Below are 21,185 nucleotides of genomic sequence, written 5' to 3'. Positions count from 1 at the left end.
GAGCACGCTGGCGAAGCTGACGAACGCCACGGGGCAGTAGAGCAGGCAGTTGGCGAAGATGAGCCAGGCGGCGTGCCGCGTGGTGGCGCTCTCCTGCGTGTCGGAGAGGTCCTCGCGCCGTGCCCGGCAGTAGAGGCGCGTGTAGCCCACCGTCATGGCGAGGAAGAGCAGCGAGTTGAGCAGCACGAGCGAGGCGGTGTAGGCGAGCGGCGTTGCCGCGCGCCCGCCGGGGAAGGGCAGGCAGAGCGGCGACGCGCCGTAGCCGCCCACGCCCAGGAGGGGCAGGGAAGCGGCGACGGCCGCGACCGCCGCCGCGACGGCCACGGCGACGCGGGCGCCGGCCCGGCGAGCCGGCTTGCCCGCCGCGCCGCGCAGGAGCGTCTGCTGCACGCAGCGCTCGGCCGGACGGCGCACGAAGGCGCAGCGCTCGGCCGACAGCAGCGCCAGCACCAGCACGCCCGCCTCCAGGCCGAAGACGGCGAGGAAGCCCGCCGCTCGGCAGCCGCCGCCGGCCTCCCAGGCCGCGCCGTGCTGACCGAACGAGCCGAGGGTGGCGGCGTCCGTCAGGGCCACGGCGCCCGAGTGCAGGCCCAGCAGGAGGTTGGCGATGGCCAGGCAGCCGATGAGAAGGCGTGGCGCTGACAGGTGGCCCGGTGAGCAGAACGTGGTGACGGCCACGATGGAGTTGGCGCCGACGGCGAGCAGGAAAATGAGCCAGACGCCCAGGCGGAGCAGCCAGTTCCCGATGAGGCTGGAGCAGGGCTTGAAGGCGCCTGGGGAAGACAGCACGCGGGATTGCTTGTTGGCTGCTCGTGGCCATGGGCTTGTGTTGGAAACCACGTGGGCAAGAAGACTTTACAAGCGCTATGGTAATGATAATAACATTACCGTGTACTGTTATTATCATTACCGTAACATCTCTGACCAGCATGGAAGAGTAGGCCAAATAACCGTCAGAGGAGCTCTTTGGAGCTCAGTTTAGGAGGCCCTTCTGCCAGCATAGGCATGAACATTCGAATTGCAGAGCTGCACCTTGTACGTGTGTAAAATGCCAAAAAGTGTTGCCGAGTTTGGCTGTGTGTACACGGGACCCACAGCTTCACGGTGATGTCTGCGATGCAACCGCCGTTTAACATAATTGTTAACAAATGTGTGCAGAACCGTCATATTAAAAATGTTTAAAAGAACTTTGGGACAGCGAGTAAAAAGTTGTCCACGCAACAATCACTTAAATTTAAAAAGATGAAAGAATTGGGATAGATTTGGGTACAAGGTACCCAATTTTCTGCAAATTAAACGATGAATCAGTTACAGAGGTTGAATGTTACAACTTTGCTTTTCTGGACAGTCTTACCAGGCTCTGGGGTACAATGAACGCTCGGGTGGACATCAGAATCTTCGTTCTCATCAACTTCTGGATCTATTAAATCAAAGACAACGGAACAGGTGACAATCAGATGAAGATGATGCACGTCAATCATTTCACAAGTCAACTGTTGTGAAAGATTAAGCACTTTTCTGACATTGTAAATGTGTAAATGCCTTTTTGAAAAGGTGGCATTTTGAGACTTAATATCACAGTTAAACCTGTATATAGATTAAAATAAAAACTTTCAAAAGAACCTGTTTGAACAAAAACATGGACTTTTTAAAAAGATTTGAAAACAACTTAAAAAACTAAAATATTGGATTTTCAAGTTCATACAAATGAGAATAAGGCTAAATGTGATGGTTCTTGCACTGCACATATGGGTCAACTTAAAACTTAAGAAAGCGCCCCAACTAAAAAACGTGGCTCACCTCAAATATCAAACAGCTTCTCTCTTTAGGCCCTTGCAGTAATGACCTTGCTTTGCATTTCATTACTTTATAATTTAGTTTATTTGGGGAAAACTAAAAAAACTATTTGAAATCAGAAACCTTTAAACAGAATGTTTTTTGCCCTTTAAACTCTGCTAGAAAGCAAGCTAATGCATGATAAATGTCTTCACAGTGACAAACCCGCTCAAGCTAGCTCACGCCACCACTACGGTGAAATCTAGGGAACGCGTCTGGCGAAGAGCTGCGTGTCAGTATTGAGTGAGCAATGACCTGCAGCCTCCGTCTGGCTGCCGGCTTCGCGCTTCTGGATGTTGCCGGCATTGCCGATCCAGTCCTGGCTCTCGTCCGCGCAGTCGGCGAACGCACAGCACTGGTACGCGTAGGCGGCCACCAGAGTCCTGCGAACAACGGCGGAGCAACTCGCGTTTCAATCGACTCATTAAACCAATCAAAAGTTCCACGACCTTTGTTTGTAACTAGCCGACATCACGTTCGGAGCCAAAAGGCTCGTTTGTAATGGAGACCCCCCTCCAATAAAATGGGGAAAATACGCTTCCAAAATAAATTGTATAAATCGATACTTTTCCAGTATGAGCGCCATCAACGGCAGAACAATCGAATGCAGTGTAATACATGGATTTTCTCCAATAATCGCTGTCAGGCCTACCGATGTTAAGCAGACAAAGCAAAACTAACAACATCAGCTGGCGTACGTAGCAGAGCCTAGCTGATCGGACACACGAGCAGCAGCTGGCAACAGTATACTATCAAGGGAGAGAGTGAGCAACTCCATTCAACTGTGAAGAAGAAGTCCCGAGCCAAACGTTGCCCATCGCTGCAGAAGAACAAGCGTTACAACCCGAAAATGCATCGGCACGACCGTGAGAACGTATGCAGCAGAACTGACTAATCATTTCAAAACAGGACGCTCCTTAAAAGCCCGTTTGTGTATTCAGACTCCCTTTTGGGTAGAGAACTTCCGTTTTGTGACGTTAACCCACAGTACTGACACTAGATATACCTTAACATAAGGGAAAATCATCTTGATACACATTGTTCAAAGTTAACACACCACAATGCCGTCTGTTAGGGATTTTAAATCGAATGTCATAACAGGCTAACCGTTCGCATCCCAGCATAATGCGCGTGCCCCCTCAACCGTGCGCAACAATTACGAACTGTGGGATGGCGTACAAATGATGTAACGTTGCCGCAGGGGATTACCTAAGCTTAGGAAACTCGGACTTGATGGGGAAAAGCATGAGGGCTTGGTTTCCAGCCACCCTCAGCTCCGTGAGCTCCTGGAGCCCCGAGGAAGGGAGGGAACTCAGCTGGTTGGAGCTCAGGTCTCTGTAGAGGCGAAAGGAAAAAGTTAAACAACGGGCCTGTTACAATTCAAATACGACCACCCCAAGCCATCAATTTGTCACGTTCAGGACTCACGTTTCGAATCAAGAATCAATATTTGTCTTTTATTATTGTGGTGCACTGTACCACCTCTAATGGCTGTTGAGGGGAGGGGGGGGTGTCACTTGAACAAGTTACATCTATCTTCTTGGTTCTTTCGGTAAAGTCACGTAGAAGGAAAATAATAAAGTAATGAAACTAAAAAATAATAAAATAATTCTCACGACGTTTCGGCCACAACGCAGGCAGCCGTCTTCTGCGTGACTTTACCGAAAGAACCAAGAAGATGAATCCCTGCAGTCACGAAAGCTTTAAATCGAAAGTTACATCTAGCGTGTAAAATGAAAAGGCACAACCTCTGCCAATTGCTTGCTCACACCACTACTGGTCCCTGCGAGAGGGAGGTCTTAAAGGGTAGTTTGCCCTCTTCCACACTGGCCAATTGTCTTGGAAGATGTGGGATTAACCCACACTTTATCGGCTGCATTGTTAGATTTGTGTGCGTGTAGAACTTCTTTCGCAAAAAAACGCAGCCAACCGCTCTAAATCGGAGGTGTGGGGGAAGGACGACGAACTAAAGCACAGAAAGCACAAATGAACTGCTTTTTGCTGGGTGGATCGAGGTGGGGGAGTTTGAAAAACCTTGCCCCATTACTTGAGCTGCGACGCCAGGAGATAGCACTGGCAACCTCTGGATCTGATGGCATTCGTTTGTCAAGTAGGTTGCTGACGTACCTTTGCCGGTTGAGTGCTATTGCTCTTATACGTATGGGTTTCATCTAAAATGCCTAAATACTCGACAAGAAATTGGCCAAATCTTCCTGTGTTCCACCCTCAACAAAATTATTGGCAGTAAGTTGAGGCTTTCCTGGGTCACGAAAAAGGACTTTTCTTTTATTACTTTGAAATACACAGTAATATTGTAAAATTGTCAATTTAGTGGAAACAATTTCAGATCACCTTGGAAACGATCTTTAAAAACACTTAAATACGCTGGAAACACAATTGGTCGTTTCGCTTGAATTTACAAAGACTACCGGGACAATGTTATACTCACAGTTTAGTGAGAGAAGCGAGGGACTTAAACGCTGTCTTGTGAATGCTCTCGATCTGGTTTTCACTCAGGTCCCTGTTGAATAGTCATTCAATCGATAAAAGACAACATAATCTACAGTCTCGAAACATAATACATAGCAGGTTAAGTCCAGTCATGATTAATGTACACAAACTGTAAACTTGTTTGAGATGCAACTTAAAAATACGAGTTTGATATATTACCGCTAAACCACCCTAACAAGCCGAACAAAAACCAACGTTAATTAGACTAAACTAATTATTATACACTATTTAACCAATAATTAAAACATTAAAAACTGTCAGCTACAGTTCCAAAGTAGTGTACAGTAGTACTATGACAACAGGGTTGACAATACTCTATTAGCAATTGCTAATTTGCTTTCTACCCTGCTGCAATAGCATCTTAACGCACACTTCAATCAGCTTTCAAATGAACAATGCAAAGGCTTTAGATAAGTGAGTATTTTAAACAGTAGCTGTGCTTGTGTAATGCGAGTATATACACATGCAATAACAACGCGAGTGAAATTTTATTTACTAAGTGTACGTACAGGCTTCGAAGGGAAGACAGGCCCCAGAACGTTTGGTTTGTAATATCAGCCAGCATGTTGTGTTGAAAGGAGCTGAAGAAAACATTCAACACATGTCATTAAAATAATATCAGTCACACCTGCAACAAGGATCAAATCATTTGCATGAATTCTAGAGAAGGCTCCATTGCTCACTTAGAATTCACACATTTTAAAAATAAGGATGGTACATTATGTTAAGATAAAATAACTTGATAGCTTGCTTATGGCCTCTTGAATCATTGTGTTTGTGGAAAAAATATTGAACTGCTGCGGGGAGGGAGTAATCGCACATCACTCTTCAAAGATTTATTCGTAGTTTGCAGGAAAATAATTGAAAGGCATAATTTAACAGTTGCAGCTATTGTGGGAGCACATTGATGCCTTTCCAGTTCTCCATTTAATAAATCAATCTCATAAATCGCATCAGTACCACTTACACAAGACCCATATTTTGATTTATGATCTGCAGCTACATTGTGATCATTATTAACTTTAAAGTTTAGGAGCAGGTAATTTGTTACGCTTGTCCTATTGAGGTAGGACTGTCAAAGGTTTGCTCTTGTGACCTCATATGTTTTTTTTCCATTTCACCGCACACGGGGGAGTTTTGGTTAAGATGACTTTCCAAAGTAATTCGAAGCGATTAAATACAAATGCTCAACACTGAGTAAAGCGACACATTGGTAAGACCTGAAAAGTACTGGACATCTGTAAAAAAAAAAGAGCTTTATAGTTCATTGGATTCCTCCGATAGGAATAAATATTAGGATTTTGGATTTGGACACTTGATTTGGATGCAGATTCTGGACACTTGATGCAGTCATTTTAGCTGTGACGGTACCACCTGATGACGGAGACTTGTGTTGCCTCCGAAACGTCGTGATTTATTATTTTATTTTATTTCCATTTTTACTTTTATTAACTTTTAATTTTATTTTTTTACCTACGTGACTTTACCGAAAAAACCTAACAGTATTAGGATTCTGAACTGGCTAACATCAGCGGTGAGCGATATCTCAACTGGTCCTGGGCACTCTTTCACAAACCTACACCGACAAGCGTGGTGAAGTATGACAACCCCTCCACCGCCCACCCCTGCCGACCCATGACTTGGCACTGCGTGGGAAAGCAATGATTCCACATTCCATTGAAAAAAAGGGCTAAACTTTAATTGATGTTATTGTAAATTAATAATAGCTCAGCTCTATTTTTTTTTACTTTAAAATATAAATGTTCATAAAATAAACACGCGCTATGACTCATGTATTTTGCGAACTAAAAAAATACTACCAGTCAATTAGAACCACCGATTTATTTTTTACCAAATATATTACTTTCCCAGTACCAATTAAATGATCTAGCATTTTTGCCAACCGAACATCAATAAATAAAAACATGTTCTTCGGCTTGAGGCAAATATTGTCCCAACTTTGTGAAATTTGAGAAAGGAAGGACCCATTATGGGTTGGTTCATCCCCATCCCACCTCGTCAACCATGTAAACTTTGATGAATCATACGAAATGTTTTTCGCAATGGCAACATGGATTATTCGCAACAGCCTGGGCAATGTTTTCATTTACGATGAGTTAACTGGTGTCTCCAATGGATAGGAATTCCTAAAAGAACCATTCCAAGGAATGCTGCAAACTGCTCTTTCTACGAGCCGGCGTTCAACTTGGCATTAATCATTCTTTCTTCCCCCCCCCCAATGTTTGTTATTGTTTTTAGTCTAGGAGGCCGGGTCATTTTTCTTTCTGCCTGTGTTTTTGTTGCTTGTCAAACATTCTGCTCTACAGGCTAATGCACACAGACACACACAATGAATAAGCGTATTTGTGCAAAAGCGATTTGCAGTCACTTAATGCTGGTATGAAAAAATATTATTTTTTTGCTCGAGTTCATTTACTTCATTGTCGCCTTCTTGTATTCGACACCATCAGTTTAAACCAAAACGTACAAAGCAAAGACAGATTTAATCCTACAGACGACTGCAATACTTCTCACAACGAAATAAGAACACTGAACTTCATACAACGTGGTTTTACTTGTGAAATTGTGCTAAATTATAACTTGATGCGAACTAAAGACAATGATCGAGTCTTGCCAGAGAAAGACTGAAATTCAAGCGTATCAAACATTTGCATTCAAACGTTACTCAGGTCGAAGAGGACATAAGCATTTGGCAATATATTCAAATCCGTATCCTATGTATGTGTGTACGCATATATACAGACACAGACATAATTTCGACCGAGAAGATGGGTACAAACTGAGCAATCATTGTAAGGTCGTTATTAACCAGTTTAAGTCATAACTGGCTGTGATGTTCCCATCCTACCACCTTCCGATGTTAGTTATTCTTTCGGCTCTCCGATTTTACATTAACAGGTTAAATGTCTCACTCCAACACAGCCACCTTCGCACGCCATACCTTGACGTGGCGGTGGGCTCTGCGATCTTACATTAACATGCTAATCTCTCACATTAACAAGCTATTCTCTCACATGAACATAGCCACCTCAGCCCACTCGCCGGGGAGGCCGCTCACCGATCTTACATTAACATGCTAATTTTAACCTGCCAGCATCACTTACATTAACATTAGCTGCCCCCCCCATGCTACTGACATTTGGGCTACGCCCATTTTAAACCTTTGTAAACAGTTTGCCTTTAGAAGCTAATCCCCTTTTCCCGCTTGTGTTGCGAACGAAACGTCGTAGTTTTTTGTTATTTTCTTTGAACCTATCTACGTGACTTTACCGAAAGACCGAAAGAATACGTGTGTACGCGTTTAAAGTCACTTCACTTACATTTCCTCCAGACCTCTGCAGTCGTGCAGCTCTGGAAGTTCAGTTATCTCATTGTAGGAGAGATCCCTACAGAGGGAATAGAAATTGGGAGGTGGGGGGGGGGGGTTGAGGTTTAGGTAATGAGACAAGAGAAGTAATTTTAAATCAGGCAGGATGTAGCTCAGCATAACAACATTGCATACACACACATGCATATATACCCCCAAAAATAAATATCCCCTAAAGCCAGTGTTGTTAGCGAGTAGCGCCTATGAAGGCAGGGACGGCACACGAGGGGGTGGTGGCCAGCACCATGCCCGGCCACCTTTGTCTCCCCAGTAGCGATGTTTACACACCGCACCAAGTACTCATTTGAGGCCGAGTCGACCTAGGCGAGGCCCAGAACCGTCACTGGTGTTGGCCGTGATTGGGAATTGAACTCGGGTCGCCAGATTCATACGGCAGCACGCGAACCGCTGCGCAACCGCTACCCCACATTATATATACACACAATGACAAATACACACAGATTCATGCATACACACACACACAAGGGGTGGGTGGTCCACTTGGAGTGGAACGTTATTATGACTTTATATTGAGATTTTAGAACATGTGGATGAATAACTTTTCTATCTATTTGTCAAGAATGTAGCTTCTAAGTAGAAGGGACCACGTCGAGTTTCTGTAGTATTAGGGCATTAATACGGTGGATTTTAAGTGCAGTTTAACATTATTAGCTTGACAGGTCCTGCTATTTGGGGTCCCTTACCAAAACTACAGGACGCAAAGAGGGGAGAAAAAGACGTTGGGTTTACTAAAACCACACAAAAGCCCGAGAGAGATATCTGTGAAAATAAGGGCACGTCAAGTTTGCCGATTGCGTTGTTGAGAGTGCAGTGCAAGTCAGGCCATTAGTTGCCCACCGACGGAGAGAAGCAACACAGGGAGACTTGCGTCTACAAACTGAGCGAGTCTGAGAGGGGCCACCATAGGGGGGGGGGGGGGTAAGGAGCATAACTAGCATCCAGCTGGCCATCGCAAAATTCGCAGGCTAAGTAACACTGGCAGCTCACCACCACCAAAAAGACAATGATCCCCCCCCCTTATAGCCTGCAACAGACTGTCAGGGAAAGTGTTGTTAGCGAGCACCTATGAAGACCGGCACGGCACACGAGTTGGTGGGTGGCCAATACCACGCCCGGCTGCCTTTGTCCCGCCAGTGGCGATGTCTAAACACCGCACTAGGCACTCATTTGAGGCCGAGTCGACCTAGAGGAAGAAGCCCAGGACAGGTTCAGATATTCGTCAATGGTGTTGTCTGTGAATGGGAATTGAACTCGGGTCGCCGGGTTCGTAGTGCAGCGTAGCGCTAACCGCTGCACTACCGGCTCCCCAACACCACCAACACTACCAACACCACCAACACCACCAACACCACCAACACTACCAACACCACCAACACCACCAACACTACCAACACCACCAACACCACCAACACTACCAACACCACCAACACTACCAACACCACCAAAACTACCAACACCATCAACACCACCAACACTACCAACACCATCAACACCAGCAACACCATCAATACTACCAACACCACCAACACCACCAACACCACCAACACCATCAACACTAGCAACACCATCAACACCACCAACACCACCAACACCATCAACACCACCAACACCAGCAACACCATCAACACCACCAACACCAGCAACACCACCAACACCACCAACACTACCAACACAATCAACACCACCAACACTACCAACACCATCAACACCACCAACACTACCAACACCACCAACACTACCAACGGGGGTGAGTGGGTGGCGGGGGGAGGAGAGACAACAGGGAGGAACATAAAGGCTCCACAACAACATACCAACAGATCAGGTTTGAGACACTTAGCCACGGGCCAAACATGCAGAGCGCCTGTCAAAGGGCCTTTGTTGCCGCTTGATTTCACGTGCGTGCCCTGGCATGAGCCGACGAGCTCGTTTGCCTTAAAACATTTCAATCGCTACCTCTGCCAACTGAAAATGTAAATACGACTTCGCGAATCGAGCACGTGAGATTTAAAAGAGAGCGGCCACAAATCTGAATGCTGTAAAATTCTGTGCGACCAACCCTTTACAAAAGTGATAAATGCCCGCGCTGGTCTGCCCGATGAGTTGAAGGCGATTGTAATGACAAAGGATAAGATTTTTGTTTTTGAGGAATGAAATAATTATGAAAGCCTCTTGCTCATCACACACATTTAAATTTCCCTGTCATTATATATTGTGTATGGCAATGTGTTCAGGAGCTAAATGCCAATTGCAAGCCCTGTTAGCTACAAAGAGGGCTTGAGAGAGTTCGTGTAGTTTTTCTATTCCTCCTCCGTTGCAGGAATGCACACGACAGTGGTTTACTATATAGCCCAGAGTTACAGTTGTATGGCCCCGGTCGCACTGTGGATTGTCTTTATATTTCCATTCACTGAAGGAGATGTGTGCAGTGGCTTGCCGATGTTCTGATGCGGCTGATGGTTACCCCGGTGTCTTCGAGGAATGACAAAGCCAGGAAGGTGCAGGTAATGTTTGGGTCTAGAATGAGGTGTTGATATTCTATAAGTCTGCGTTGTTTCACTCTCTGTTCGCCAGCGTTCTTCTGGAATATTAAGATCTTGTGGATATGTCGCTATGGAACAGGAAGTCACACTGGGGCCTTTCACCAAAGTCGTGCGTCTGTGGACAAGGCTTGGTCACGTTACAGAGCAAAGTTTCTAGGCTGGTGCCTTGGTTGTTTGCATGCAATGATTTGCACCCGCACTTCAATTGTCATCTCGATCAAAGTTCAACACACAGGCCGAAAAACTAATTTGCTACCGTTACTGCTATCGCTTTAGTGCATGCTATCGGTTCAAACTGTAGTAGATTACCTGTGTTATTTCTTTATTTAAAAGTTATAATTGTACTGTTGTTGCGAACTACTTTTGGTCTTTGACCATTTTATCATAATGCGTACTTTTTTACTGCTGATATTTTAAGACGATGTTTTGGACATGTATTTTTTTGGAAAGTTATTGTAACATTTCTTTCACGTGACTTTTGTTAGTGAATAAAACTGTTGTTTTTCCTAATTATTCTAACAATAGCCTGAATCTTTTTCCAAGAAAGCCTCTCCAAGCCTCACTCTTTTCAGGATGTCCTACATTGGGATGTTTGACCAATTCCATTAAAAGAGCATTTGCTTGATTCTTAATTGACACCATTTTAGAAATGTTTCACATGTGCCTTATATTTCAGCTGTCCATTGCCACGGAGACTCCACGTCTCCGCCGTGGCTCGGCCGGTTTTGAAGTCGTCTTCACATTCAGAACCTTTGTCAATTTGAAAATGGGCTTTGGCGACAGCGGCCACGCAACTGACGTGACAGTGCATCAGCCCTGAGTGCCGCCACCACTGTTTTTGTCATTCAGAAATGAAACCTGTAATTTTCCGCAGCCAGCTGTGCATTTGTGAGCGAAGCGTCATGAAAACAGACACCCGCCCCCAAGCCCGCCCTTCTGCATTGACACCGCAGAGCAGTTTAGCCTCAGAGTTAATGTCACCAAAAAGAGCCCGCAGAGCAAAGCACGGACAGCACTTGACAAATGCTGTCTCGTCACATCACATGTAACTGTGCTTGAGTTATTGAGGAATTCTTTACGAAAAAAAAGGTTTAATTTACAACCCTATAATTTGTGTGTGCAGAGTGGGAGCGCTGTGGTTAACACGGCAAGATGTGCACGATGAACCTGACGAACCGAGTACAAATCCCAGTTTGGGCTGACATTTGTGGCGGGAGATCTGAAACATTCTTGGGCCTCCACAGGACTTGACTGAGCCCGCAATGACTAGTTTGTTGAAGTATGGTCACAAAATCCCAAATGATGCCATTGAGTGGAGAGGCCTTCATCCAGCAGTGTAGTGATGAAGGTGCTGTAAATAATTAGTATATGATTTCAATGAATGTAACATGTTTATAAACAAAACTAAAGGGGATTTCTACAGGAATCAGATTACTTTCGAACACATCAAATGGAATAATTGTTTACTTTAATAATGAGCCTATTTAAATTGTGGAGCATTTTTTTGTTGGACTTAAAGAAATGTATTTGAAGTTGCTTGCGGACAATTTTGTTAAAATGTTCATCAATGCACATTTGGCTTCATGCGAAGAGGCATACGCACAGCATACTGCGCATACCCATGCGACGAGAGGACAATGCGTCTTTCAGGCAAGGTAAACTGAGAGGAGTTGAGGGGTGAAGAAAAGGATTGTGGGTAGGGTCAGCAGTGGGGGCGGCCGCACTTACAGGACTCGCAGTTGCCCCAAGGCCTGACAGATGTCACCGGGAAGACGGGTGATTCTGCTCCCAGTCAGTGTCCTGCAGAACACACATCGTTGGAGGTGGGCGGGCGAGAGGGGGGGGGCGGCAAATTACCAACGCGGCCTTGTTACCAGCCCAACCAATTACGGCAACTTAAGGAACGTCTGCTGGAAAGCCTCTCCCCACAACAAACAACAACAACAAAACTTCGACGAACGGGATGTGAGAAGTGGGGCGGCAGGTGCTCCACTGCGCAGTGAGATGTGTCCAGAACTCACAGGCTCTCAAGGTTGGTGGTTCCGGTCAAGTTCGGGAAGGTGTTCATGTCGCTCACACCACGGAGAAATCTGCGCAGCACAGAGGCGGCGGGGGGGGGAGATATGACAATTCATTAAAAAACACTGCCGCCTTCCCTGGTTAAACGCCGCTGATTTGAGATACGGACTGCACACGTAGCATAGCGAGGTCCTGTGACAAATCTCACTTGAACTAAGTTAGCCGTGGGATTTGAAACAGAGCGACTGATGTCGACATATTCCACATATGTATAATGGCCCCTCTTACTTTCTTCTCACCAGTTATTGAGTGAAGAACGTGAAAGCAGCAATGTCTCAACATCTTCCAGAGCAAAGTGTCAAAAGACTGAATGCGTGTACCGAGGATTGGTTGAAGACAAGTTTCTCCCCATTATTTTCGCGGGGTATCTAAAAACATGGCTCACTCTGTATATATTCGCTGGAAGTTTTCTTTCTCAGCGTGAAGCCAATTGAGTTAGACAGCTGTTTTTCAAGGGGCGACTGGGTCAGCAGATGGTATGGTTAAATCCTGCCGTGTGATGCTGTGGATAGGAATAAACAACTTTTTCAACGCATTGCAAGTTCTAATCAAGGTCAAAGATCAATCATGCCTGTTATCCTCCTTGAGGTCTATAAAACAAGTACCACTTTGTTGGAAGTCCATAGTGGTCGTCCTATAGAGAGACGAGCCTTTGCCATGGGAATGCGGAATTTCTACCACTGGCTCAGCAGGTTCACCAATGGAGTTAAAGGAGAGAGACACTGGCTTTTTAATCTATGAGCTGACTATATTGTTCGTTCTCTATTATTTTTTTACTGTGCCCTGCTAGTTAAGTGGTTGTTGTTGTTGTTTGACTTGCATCCCACTGGGATTTTTGCACACAGCGTTGGTGTACGATTTTTTTTCTGCAATATTTTGCTGTCTTTTCTTGGATTTTCTGTTTGCACTTAGTCACATATTCACTTCGAGATGTTTTTTGTTCATGTTTTTGTTTTTTGTTTGTTGCGGTTGCACCCGATTCAAGAGCCGAATGGCTCAAAGGGCTATACCTAATAAATGAACTTGAACTTGATGTTAATGATTACCATGGCTTTCATAATATAACCATTTAGAACATCAGTTAAAATGAACCGTGCGGCAAGACGTATCTACAATGTATACAGCAACATGTACGGAGTTATTGTGCAAGGATTTGTTTTCTTTGTTGTTCCCTACAAAATGTGTTTTTTTAGGTGCAAAGTTCGCATTCTACACGGATGTCAAAATTGTTATTACTTAAAACACCGTGCCAAGAAAACATTTCAGAGTGACAAGAAAAAATATATACCCTTAAAACAAACACTGGTTAGTTGCAAAAACATACTTAGACATTTTAGCAGATTTCTGGTGGGTGAACACATCACATTATAATGCTTTTTCCACTCTTAGTTTCAACTTCATTACTTTCCACACACAGATCATCTTCTCTGGGCTCAATCCAGCGAAATCCACTAAATGTATTTATTGTGGTTAAATCCCTGGAATATTTTTTTGATGGTGGCAACGACAATTGAAGCACAATGCCCCACATTTATGCATATGACATCACCAGGATATCATGACGGAACAAGCAGAAAAAAAACACACCCACTGCGAGTTTTCCACAGTGCGACCCACAACCCAACTTCCAAAGCTCACTCACAAGGTCTGCAGCTCGGGGAGGTGCTGGAACGTCGTTCTGCCGACCACACGCAGGGGGTTGTCGTACAGGTGTCTGCGAAACAAACGGAGACGAATCAATGCCCACTTTCGCCACAGCTCCCCTCGCTTTAGACACAGGCTCCCGCACCACCACAAGCCCAATAGGAGAGATCACTTTCTTACCCAGCAAATGCATGGGGTTTTCCCGTTAAAAATCATACTTGCTATGTCTTTCTAGATAATTTTATGTAAAATGTTATTTAAACGATGAACAATTTATTGATAGAGCATACGTAAACACCTGACGTTTCAAGTAATTGCATTATAATTCTATATTATTAACATGGCATTTGTAAAGCACGCGCCCATTTCAGCAGTGAGTGTTATCTCGGCGTCATATTAAATGAGCATGGGGTGCTGGGGCTCATTCATTGGTGATCCTAAATCAGTGGTGTAAATTCCACATTCCTATGATAGGCAGCAGTTAAACTTTAGCACAACCAACCGTTGACTTCTGACACATTGGTACACATTTGTTATCAACCGCCAAATGATGACATCCTGAAGTGATCAAATTATTGAGATGTGAACTGATAAACTTTCCAATTTTGAGTCGGGTGTTCTGCAATAGCTTCTCGCTCAACTGTAACAGATAATACAATCTCATAATTTAGACACGTGCTTATCACCTCAACCATGATTGCCTTACAAACACTGAACATGAAACCATAATTTATTACACTTACATAATACGTATGAGTGGGTTGCTTCCAAAGGCACCTTCAGGTATCACTTCAATGTTATTGCTGTGAATTCCGCTGCAAAAGACATACGTGCACAATTACGATTAGTATAATTGCCGTCTTCCTAAGCCGATTACCCGCTAAGCCTTCAGCGCGGGAGAGAAGTGCGCGGGATCCGACGCTAAAATTAAACACGACTGCAAATCAACCGTGGCGGCGGAAATGCGCCCAGTGATTGGCACAATCATTGGCCTTAATATGGATTAATTGTGAGGTTGCCTGTTTGGCCCGGGAAGATAATGCCATGTCAGAGCCAGTACCGCTGAGAGCCTGGGTTCGAATGCGGCCAGCCTCGCGCGATTAAAACTGGGTTCGCAAACGTGGCAAGAGTCCGTGGGTGCTCTGGCCTCAGTATATGCATTCATGAACAAATATATCACAATTTAAAGCTTTCGTGACTGCAGGGATTCATCTTCTTGGTTCTTTCGGTAAAGTCATGTAGAAGGGAAGTAATAAAATAATAAAAAAATTATAAAAATAAAACATAAGAAAATAATTATTATATTATTTTATTGTGTTTTATTTTTATTATTTCATTACTTCCCTTCTACGTGACTTTACCGAAAGAACCAAGAAGAAAAAAATATATCACGTACAAGTTTAATTTTGGCTTCTTCCAGGTGCAATTATTTATTTCGGTGTGCTTCCCATCCAATTGACGCATCTCGGCATAGCAGGGCATGCGAGAAGGTGCATCATCTAGCGAGACAATTGAAGGCACCTCTCAGAAGCTCATCCCGCAAGGTCATCTTCCAGAAAACATTCTCTACCATGGAGTTATGCATGGCTTACTGAAATTCTTACACCAAATGGTACAATTGGAGGTTTTTGGATGTATGTTTTTTTACTTAGATAAAAGGTGGTTAAATTGTGTTTTTGAAGAAAAAAGGGCTTTTCACCTATTTCTTTGCAATAGCATCTTACATTGTTCGGAGAATACGCTCAATATTGCATGCCACGGTATAAGTGGGCATGTGTTACCTAGCAGGTATGTACAACTGTCAAAGCTGATGCAAGTCAAGGTCAACTTGTACCCATGCTCGAACAGGCACTGGAAGGTGCTCACATGCATGAGCAGCCCTGAGCCGTGGCAAACATTCTCTTTAAGGATTTCGAACAATCTAGAGTTGAAGTTTTTTAGAGCAGTTATTTAGCCATTCGTCTCTTGCGTATTGTTGCACGTGGGAAGGCACCAGTCTACCAAAAGGAAACCATGCATATATGGGGGACAAGAACAAGGCTACCTCACACGATACATCAGCAATGGTGACATGGACAGGTTGGCAACATCAAAAAATCCCAACCATTTTCCTCGGATTTGTTTGTTTGCCTGGTAAGGCCCAGTGATCTACATAGCTCTTTTTCAGAAGCGACCTGGCGGCAAATGATATCTCAATGCAATGGCTTATCATGTGGAAAATGATAACAGCCAAATACTCTAAACGTATGTTGATTCTAAATATGGAGGGAAAAACCGGAGGAACTTGGAGAAAAATACACGTGACCACGGGGACAACATGCAAACTCCAAATATAGAGGCGTCAGGGTCTGGATCGAATCCATGACCTCATTTATACCAGGTAAGGTAGTTAACATATCGCCACCATCGCATCCCAGAGGAAATATGGAGATGTAATGCACAAACAGAAAGATCCCCAATATCGCCCTCAGACTGTTGGGGAAAGTCGTTGTTGAGCAACTATTATCAAGGCTGGCGCAGAAAACAAGGCGGTGGATAGTGACCAACACCATACCTGGCCACCTTTGTCTCCTGAGTGCTGACTGTTTACAAACTGCACTAGATCGTTGTAGAAGCCTGAGTCAATCTACGGGAGGAAGGCCAAGGACTTTATTCAGATATCACCTTCGACAAATGTTAGCCACGGCCAGGAATCGAACCCAAAATGCCAGGACCATAGCATATTGTGCAACAAATGTGCCACTGTTCTCACACAAGACACACACACACAGGTGACACTCACAGCTCCTTGAGGTTTCCAAGGGACTGAATGGCAGACGGAAATTCCTTCAAGAGGTTGTAGTTTAAATCTCTGCGAAAGACAAAAAAACGGTAATGCATTTTAAATAGGTTGAGGAATGATCTGGGCATGGCTTTCTGAGTGGAATACATTTGTCTTTTTTATATTGCGGAATGCAGGCTTGCCTTCTTATAAAAAAAGCATTGCTTGTTAAAGCCTATACAGGAAGACACACCCAACTGCTTGCTCATTCAATAAACACCATCATGGTCAACACATAAACAGAAAACCATAAAGTGCACGTTGGCTAGAACACAAACAAAATGTTCCTGTATACGGCACTTTTAATTTTTGCAGAGAGCCCCCGAGAGCCAGCCACCGCTATTCCTGTACGTGCATAAACATACTTACAAAGTCATTGGGACGGGGTGAACATTACACTCATTCCCATGACACGATGTTGCCGCATCAGGAGGACTTGGGACCACGTGTATTACCCGCTGCGTTGGTTCCCAAACTAGAGGCCAGAGTTGCTCTCAAACAAATGGTCAAGTGTGAGAGCTGGGGAATGAGGTCACAATAGACAACCTTCCCCCCTCCACCCTCCCCCGGCGTCTGACCTTACACTGTGACCCATGGTCTTTTGACCATCAATACACCAAGCTGAGAAGATTTCTACTGTCCCACTGCACACAGCAATGGCCAACAAGTAGAACTGCATGGCATGGTCCCTCGATATTAGACCTAACTCCTGATTTCAAAGTACAATGTTTTCAGCACTTCATGCGATTATCATTTCTCACCTTCAAAATGCTGAAATGTGTTAGTTTAAATATGGTGCCAAATTGTATATACAGGTGAAGAATTATTTCACTTAACTTTACTGAAAAACCACCAATCCCCCCCTGACAATGTTTATAAAGGTTAGCCATTCTTTCTGTGCAATAACTTAATCAGATTATTCTAATTATAATGATTCATTATTGAATGTTTGCATGTACAATCGTTAAACTAAAGACATTCTTGTGTAAATAACACGTATGGTTATTATTATTATTATTTACATACAGTTACACTTTACATATTCACACAACCTCCGCCTGCGATTCGACGGATCACAATTTGGGAAAATTATTTTATAAGAATCGATTCTTTAGCACGGTGGCAAATTCTACACCTAGATATTCACGACCAATAATACGATTCATAATTGGTTTATTTTGTCAGAGTTTTATAGTTGAAATTTACATTATACCTACACGATCTAACTCAAGAGACCGATTTTAAATCACGGTGGGTGAACGTAGCCACCAGTTTTTGGCTGAAGTGATCGTGTGAACACTTTGCATGCAACATTTATCAAAAAGGAACACATCGACTCTCATGTGTGCGATTCGATGCATGCAAAGCACACTTAAGAATAAATGTTTAACCACAAATTGTTACAAAGCAAGCTTGCAGTTCGTGCGGATTTAAAACTTTTTGTATAAAGTACAAAGGTCATACGAACACAATATTAAAACCGATTTGAAAACCCCCATGAAACTGACCACAGTTGTAACATTATATTAATGTTAATTTCCATCTGGAAATCTGAACACTTAAAATCATGTTAACAAAAAACAATCATTTTACTTCTCACTCTGCTTGGCACAGACCGGCTGCACGGCAACACAAAGTCACACAGGGACCATTGTCGGGGGGCGATAAAAGCTTTGCTTGAATTTCATTATAGGAATCCACTAGTGCAGACTGGGTGCTCTGAAAGTGACATTTGAGTGGGGCGAGATGTTACTTTGGCCAACAGAAAACGAACAGAGCTGGGGCTGAATTTTACAGTCGGGTTTAACAATCCCGCTGCAACAATTTTAATGGCATTAAAATAGTCTCTGTCACACGTGAAAATCTTTATGGGCTACAACACGCTTATTTGAATTCATGTTATTTTGCCTGAAAGCTTGGTTTGTTTCCTTAAACCGTGTAAACCCAACTAAAATGTTCGGTTGTACAATGCACGGATTTATATATATGCTTGTAAACACAAACCATCTCTCACTTAATTCGATTTGCTAAATTTTGCTAATGGAGAGCCTTTTTAGATGGCACAGAATGTTTTGAAATAAACCATGGCAACTAAAGTCACCGTATTTTACACAGTTCAGACGACAAATATCTCCCTTGCAAAGAGACAAACAGTGCACCATCAAGAAACACTGATCTTGTATGAAACAGCTCAACCGACTGAGATTCAGAATAAATTTACAAACATTCACGACAGAATCTCACACAGACTGCAGGTCGGTAAAGGAATGATATGTAAATGTGAAGGATTAATAAGGATTACAGTGAGTATGTACGTGTCTGCGCACACACACACGTATATTAAAATTATATACCCGGATTTTCCTACTACAAAGGTTCACAAGTTTAAGAGACCCCAAAGGGTAGGAGCTGCAAACACCAGCGTGACAGGCTGATGGATGACAGCAGCCTGCAGGTGAAGTGCACATGTTTTTCCTGGCTGCCTGGCTGTCAAGCATCACCATGCATCTCTCCCCTGCTACATACTTCAACCCAAAATGCTTTCCTCTCTCCATGGGTTGCAGCCATTTTTCACCGACAGCCGTCGCATTTTTCTCAAGCGATGCAGGCTCGACGTTTGTGAAGAATGGCTCGCTAATGCCGCGTATCGCACACGCATTACGACACGCGCTTATATTCACCGGGGGGGTGGGGGGGGGTACGCAAGCAGTACGCGCGCGTGCACGTATGCGTCCGTGCCGGCATGTTAAGGCTCGGACATGTGAACGTTTCACTGGCAGGAATGATGGTAGTTCGCCGTCGCGACGAGTGCACCGCACCATAAATCTAAGATTTGCAGTCTTTGCTCTGAGCTATACCTCAACCGGTACACTTAACGAGCGACTGCAATTCTTGTGCGGTTTGATCAACACTCGCATGGCAAAGGCAATGCCTTGTACTTGACCCACCCCACCCTCCCATACGTCTTCATTATCATCCATCCACTACTGGATGAAGGTCTCTTTTAATCGTCACCATCCCTCACTGTATCACGATGCAAAAATCTATCTGGTTCCTGGACGTAAGAGCTGATCTCATCTCCACAGGTGGCTATCCTCGCGGGAGCACTCCCTCCTTATGCTGCCGCTCCGCTGTCAGTCGACAGCCGTCATCCAGTAACCCCAACAGCGACGCGTGCCGTGCTTAAGCCACTCTACTTAACAGGCAATATCATCTGTAGTGGATGAATGTGCTCTCTGATCCATGTGTTTGTCGTTTTGTCTTTCAGCAACTCTTAAGATGTTCTAATTCATGCCTTCTTTTCGAAAGTTTCAGCTTTTCTTCTCCTTTATTTGTCGGTGCGCATGTTTCTGATCCATACGCCACAGAAGGTACCGTGTACTCTTCTCAAGACACACTGCTAATTTGCTTTTTCATTATCAAGTTCAGATTCGCAAAAGCTCTCCGACCTGTTCTTACATGCCTCGATCGTCATTCTTATCCCAATTCACCTTCAATAATTGCCACAAGTATACACACGGCAAATATGTTAATGTATTTATCACACGTATGTGTGTGCTTTCACATCCAATTTAATGCAGTCATTGACATCAATTACCTTAACAGCATAAACAAATTACTGAGCCATACTGTGTAAGCTGTGGTGCACATGTCCAAACTCACATTCAGTTTAACACTGAATGTGAGTTTGGGTTAGATCGCATAAATATTAGTCTTAAAAGGAACGTTCCACAACAGGTGGTGTTTTTAGACAATGACCTTCACGGTGGCGAGAAGGGCGCCCCAATGGCGAGATGTTAATTACCTCGCCTGGTATGCAGGAGGTCATGGGTTCAATCCCGACCCGGACGCCTGTATATTTGGTGTTTGTACGTTCTCCCTGTGGTTGCGTGGATTTTTATCCGGGGCGTCAGGTTTCCTCCCCCCCACTCCCACATTTAGAAACATTTATTTAGAGTATTTGGCTGTTACAAATTTCCACTTGATAAGCCACTTCAATTGAGCTGCTATCATTTGTGGCCATGTCGCTTCTGAAAAATAGCTACATAACTCAGTGGGGTCTTTAGCTGGTAAAATAAAAAATATTGAGTTAAATTGTTAATGACGCAACCTCTAGGGCTTGTGCTGTGAAAAAGGGCCATTGCCAGAAACGTTGGCGAGCAAATAATGTCCCTCAGAGCAGTGTGATTAAAGAATGTGCAGAGTTTCTTTACTCTTTGGCTTTTTCGGTAAAGTCACGTAGGTAAAAAATTTTGATAAATTAAATCACGACGTTTCGGAGGCAACACAAGCTTCCGTCTTCAGGTGGAACCGTGACAGCAAAATTACTGGAACATTGTGTTGC

The 21,185-nt window shown here is 44.1% G+C and overlaps 1 protein-coding gene across 1 annotated transcript in view; it reads right to left on the bottom strand.

Annotated features, from left to right (window-relative positions):
• LOC133351526 (leucine-rich repeat-containing G-protein coupled receptor 4-like) overlaps positions 1 to 21,185 on the bottom strand; it is a 94,248-nt gene that overhangs the window by 5,127 nt on the left and 67,936 nt on the right. Inside the window, 12 exon segments of the mRNA XM_061566808.1 lie at positions 2 to 773; positions 1,355 to 1,420; positions 2,092 to 2,219; positions 3,046 to 3,171; positions 4,286 to 4,357; positions 4,857 to 4,928; positions 7,689 to 7,754; positions 12,025 to 12,096; positions 12,318 to 12,386; positions 14,018 to 14,089; positions 14,763 to 14,834; positions 16,802 to 16,870. Coding sequence (XP_061422792.1) covers positions 2 to 773; positions 1,355 to 1,420; positions 2,092 to 2,219; positions 3,046 to 3,171; positions 4,286 to 4,357; positions 4,857 to 4,928; positions 7,689 to 7,754; positions 12,025 to 12,096; positions 12,318 to 12,386; positions 14,018 to 14,089; positions 14,763 to 14,834; positions 16,802 to 16,870 — 1,656 coding nt within the window.

The sequence above is a fragment of the Lethenteron reissneri genome, chromosome 37, assembly GCF_015708825.2.
Source record: "Lethenteron reissneri isolate LAM-NWPU_2019-01 chromosome 37, ASM1570882v1, whole genome shotgun sequence".
NCBI lineage: Eukaryota > Metazoa > Chordata > Hyperoartia > Petromyzontiformes > Petromyzontidae > Lethenteron > Lethenteron reissneri.
Note: the sequence above shows the minus strand (reverse complement) of the source record. Positions and strands in the feature narration are given on the sequence as shown.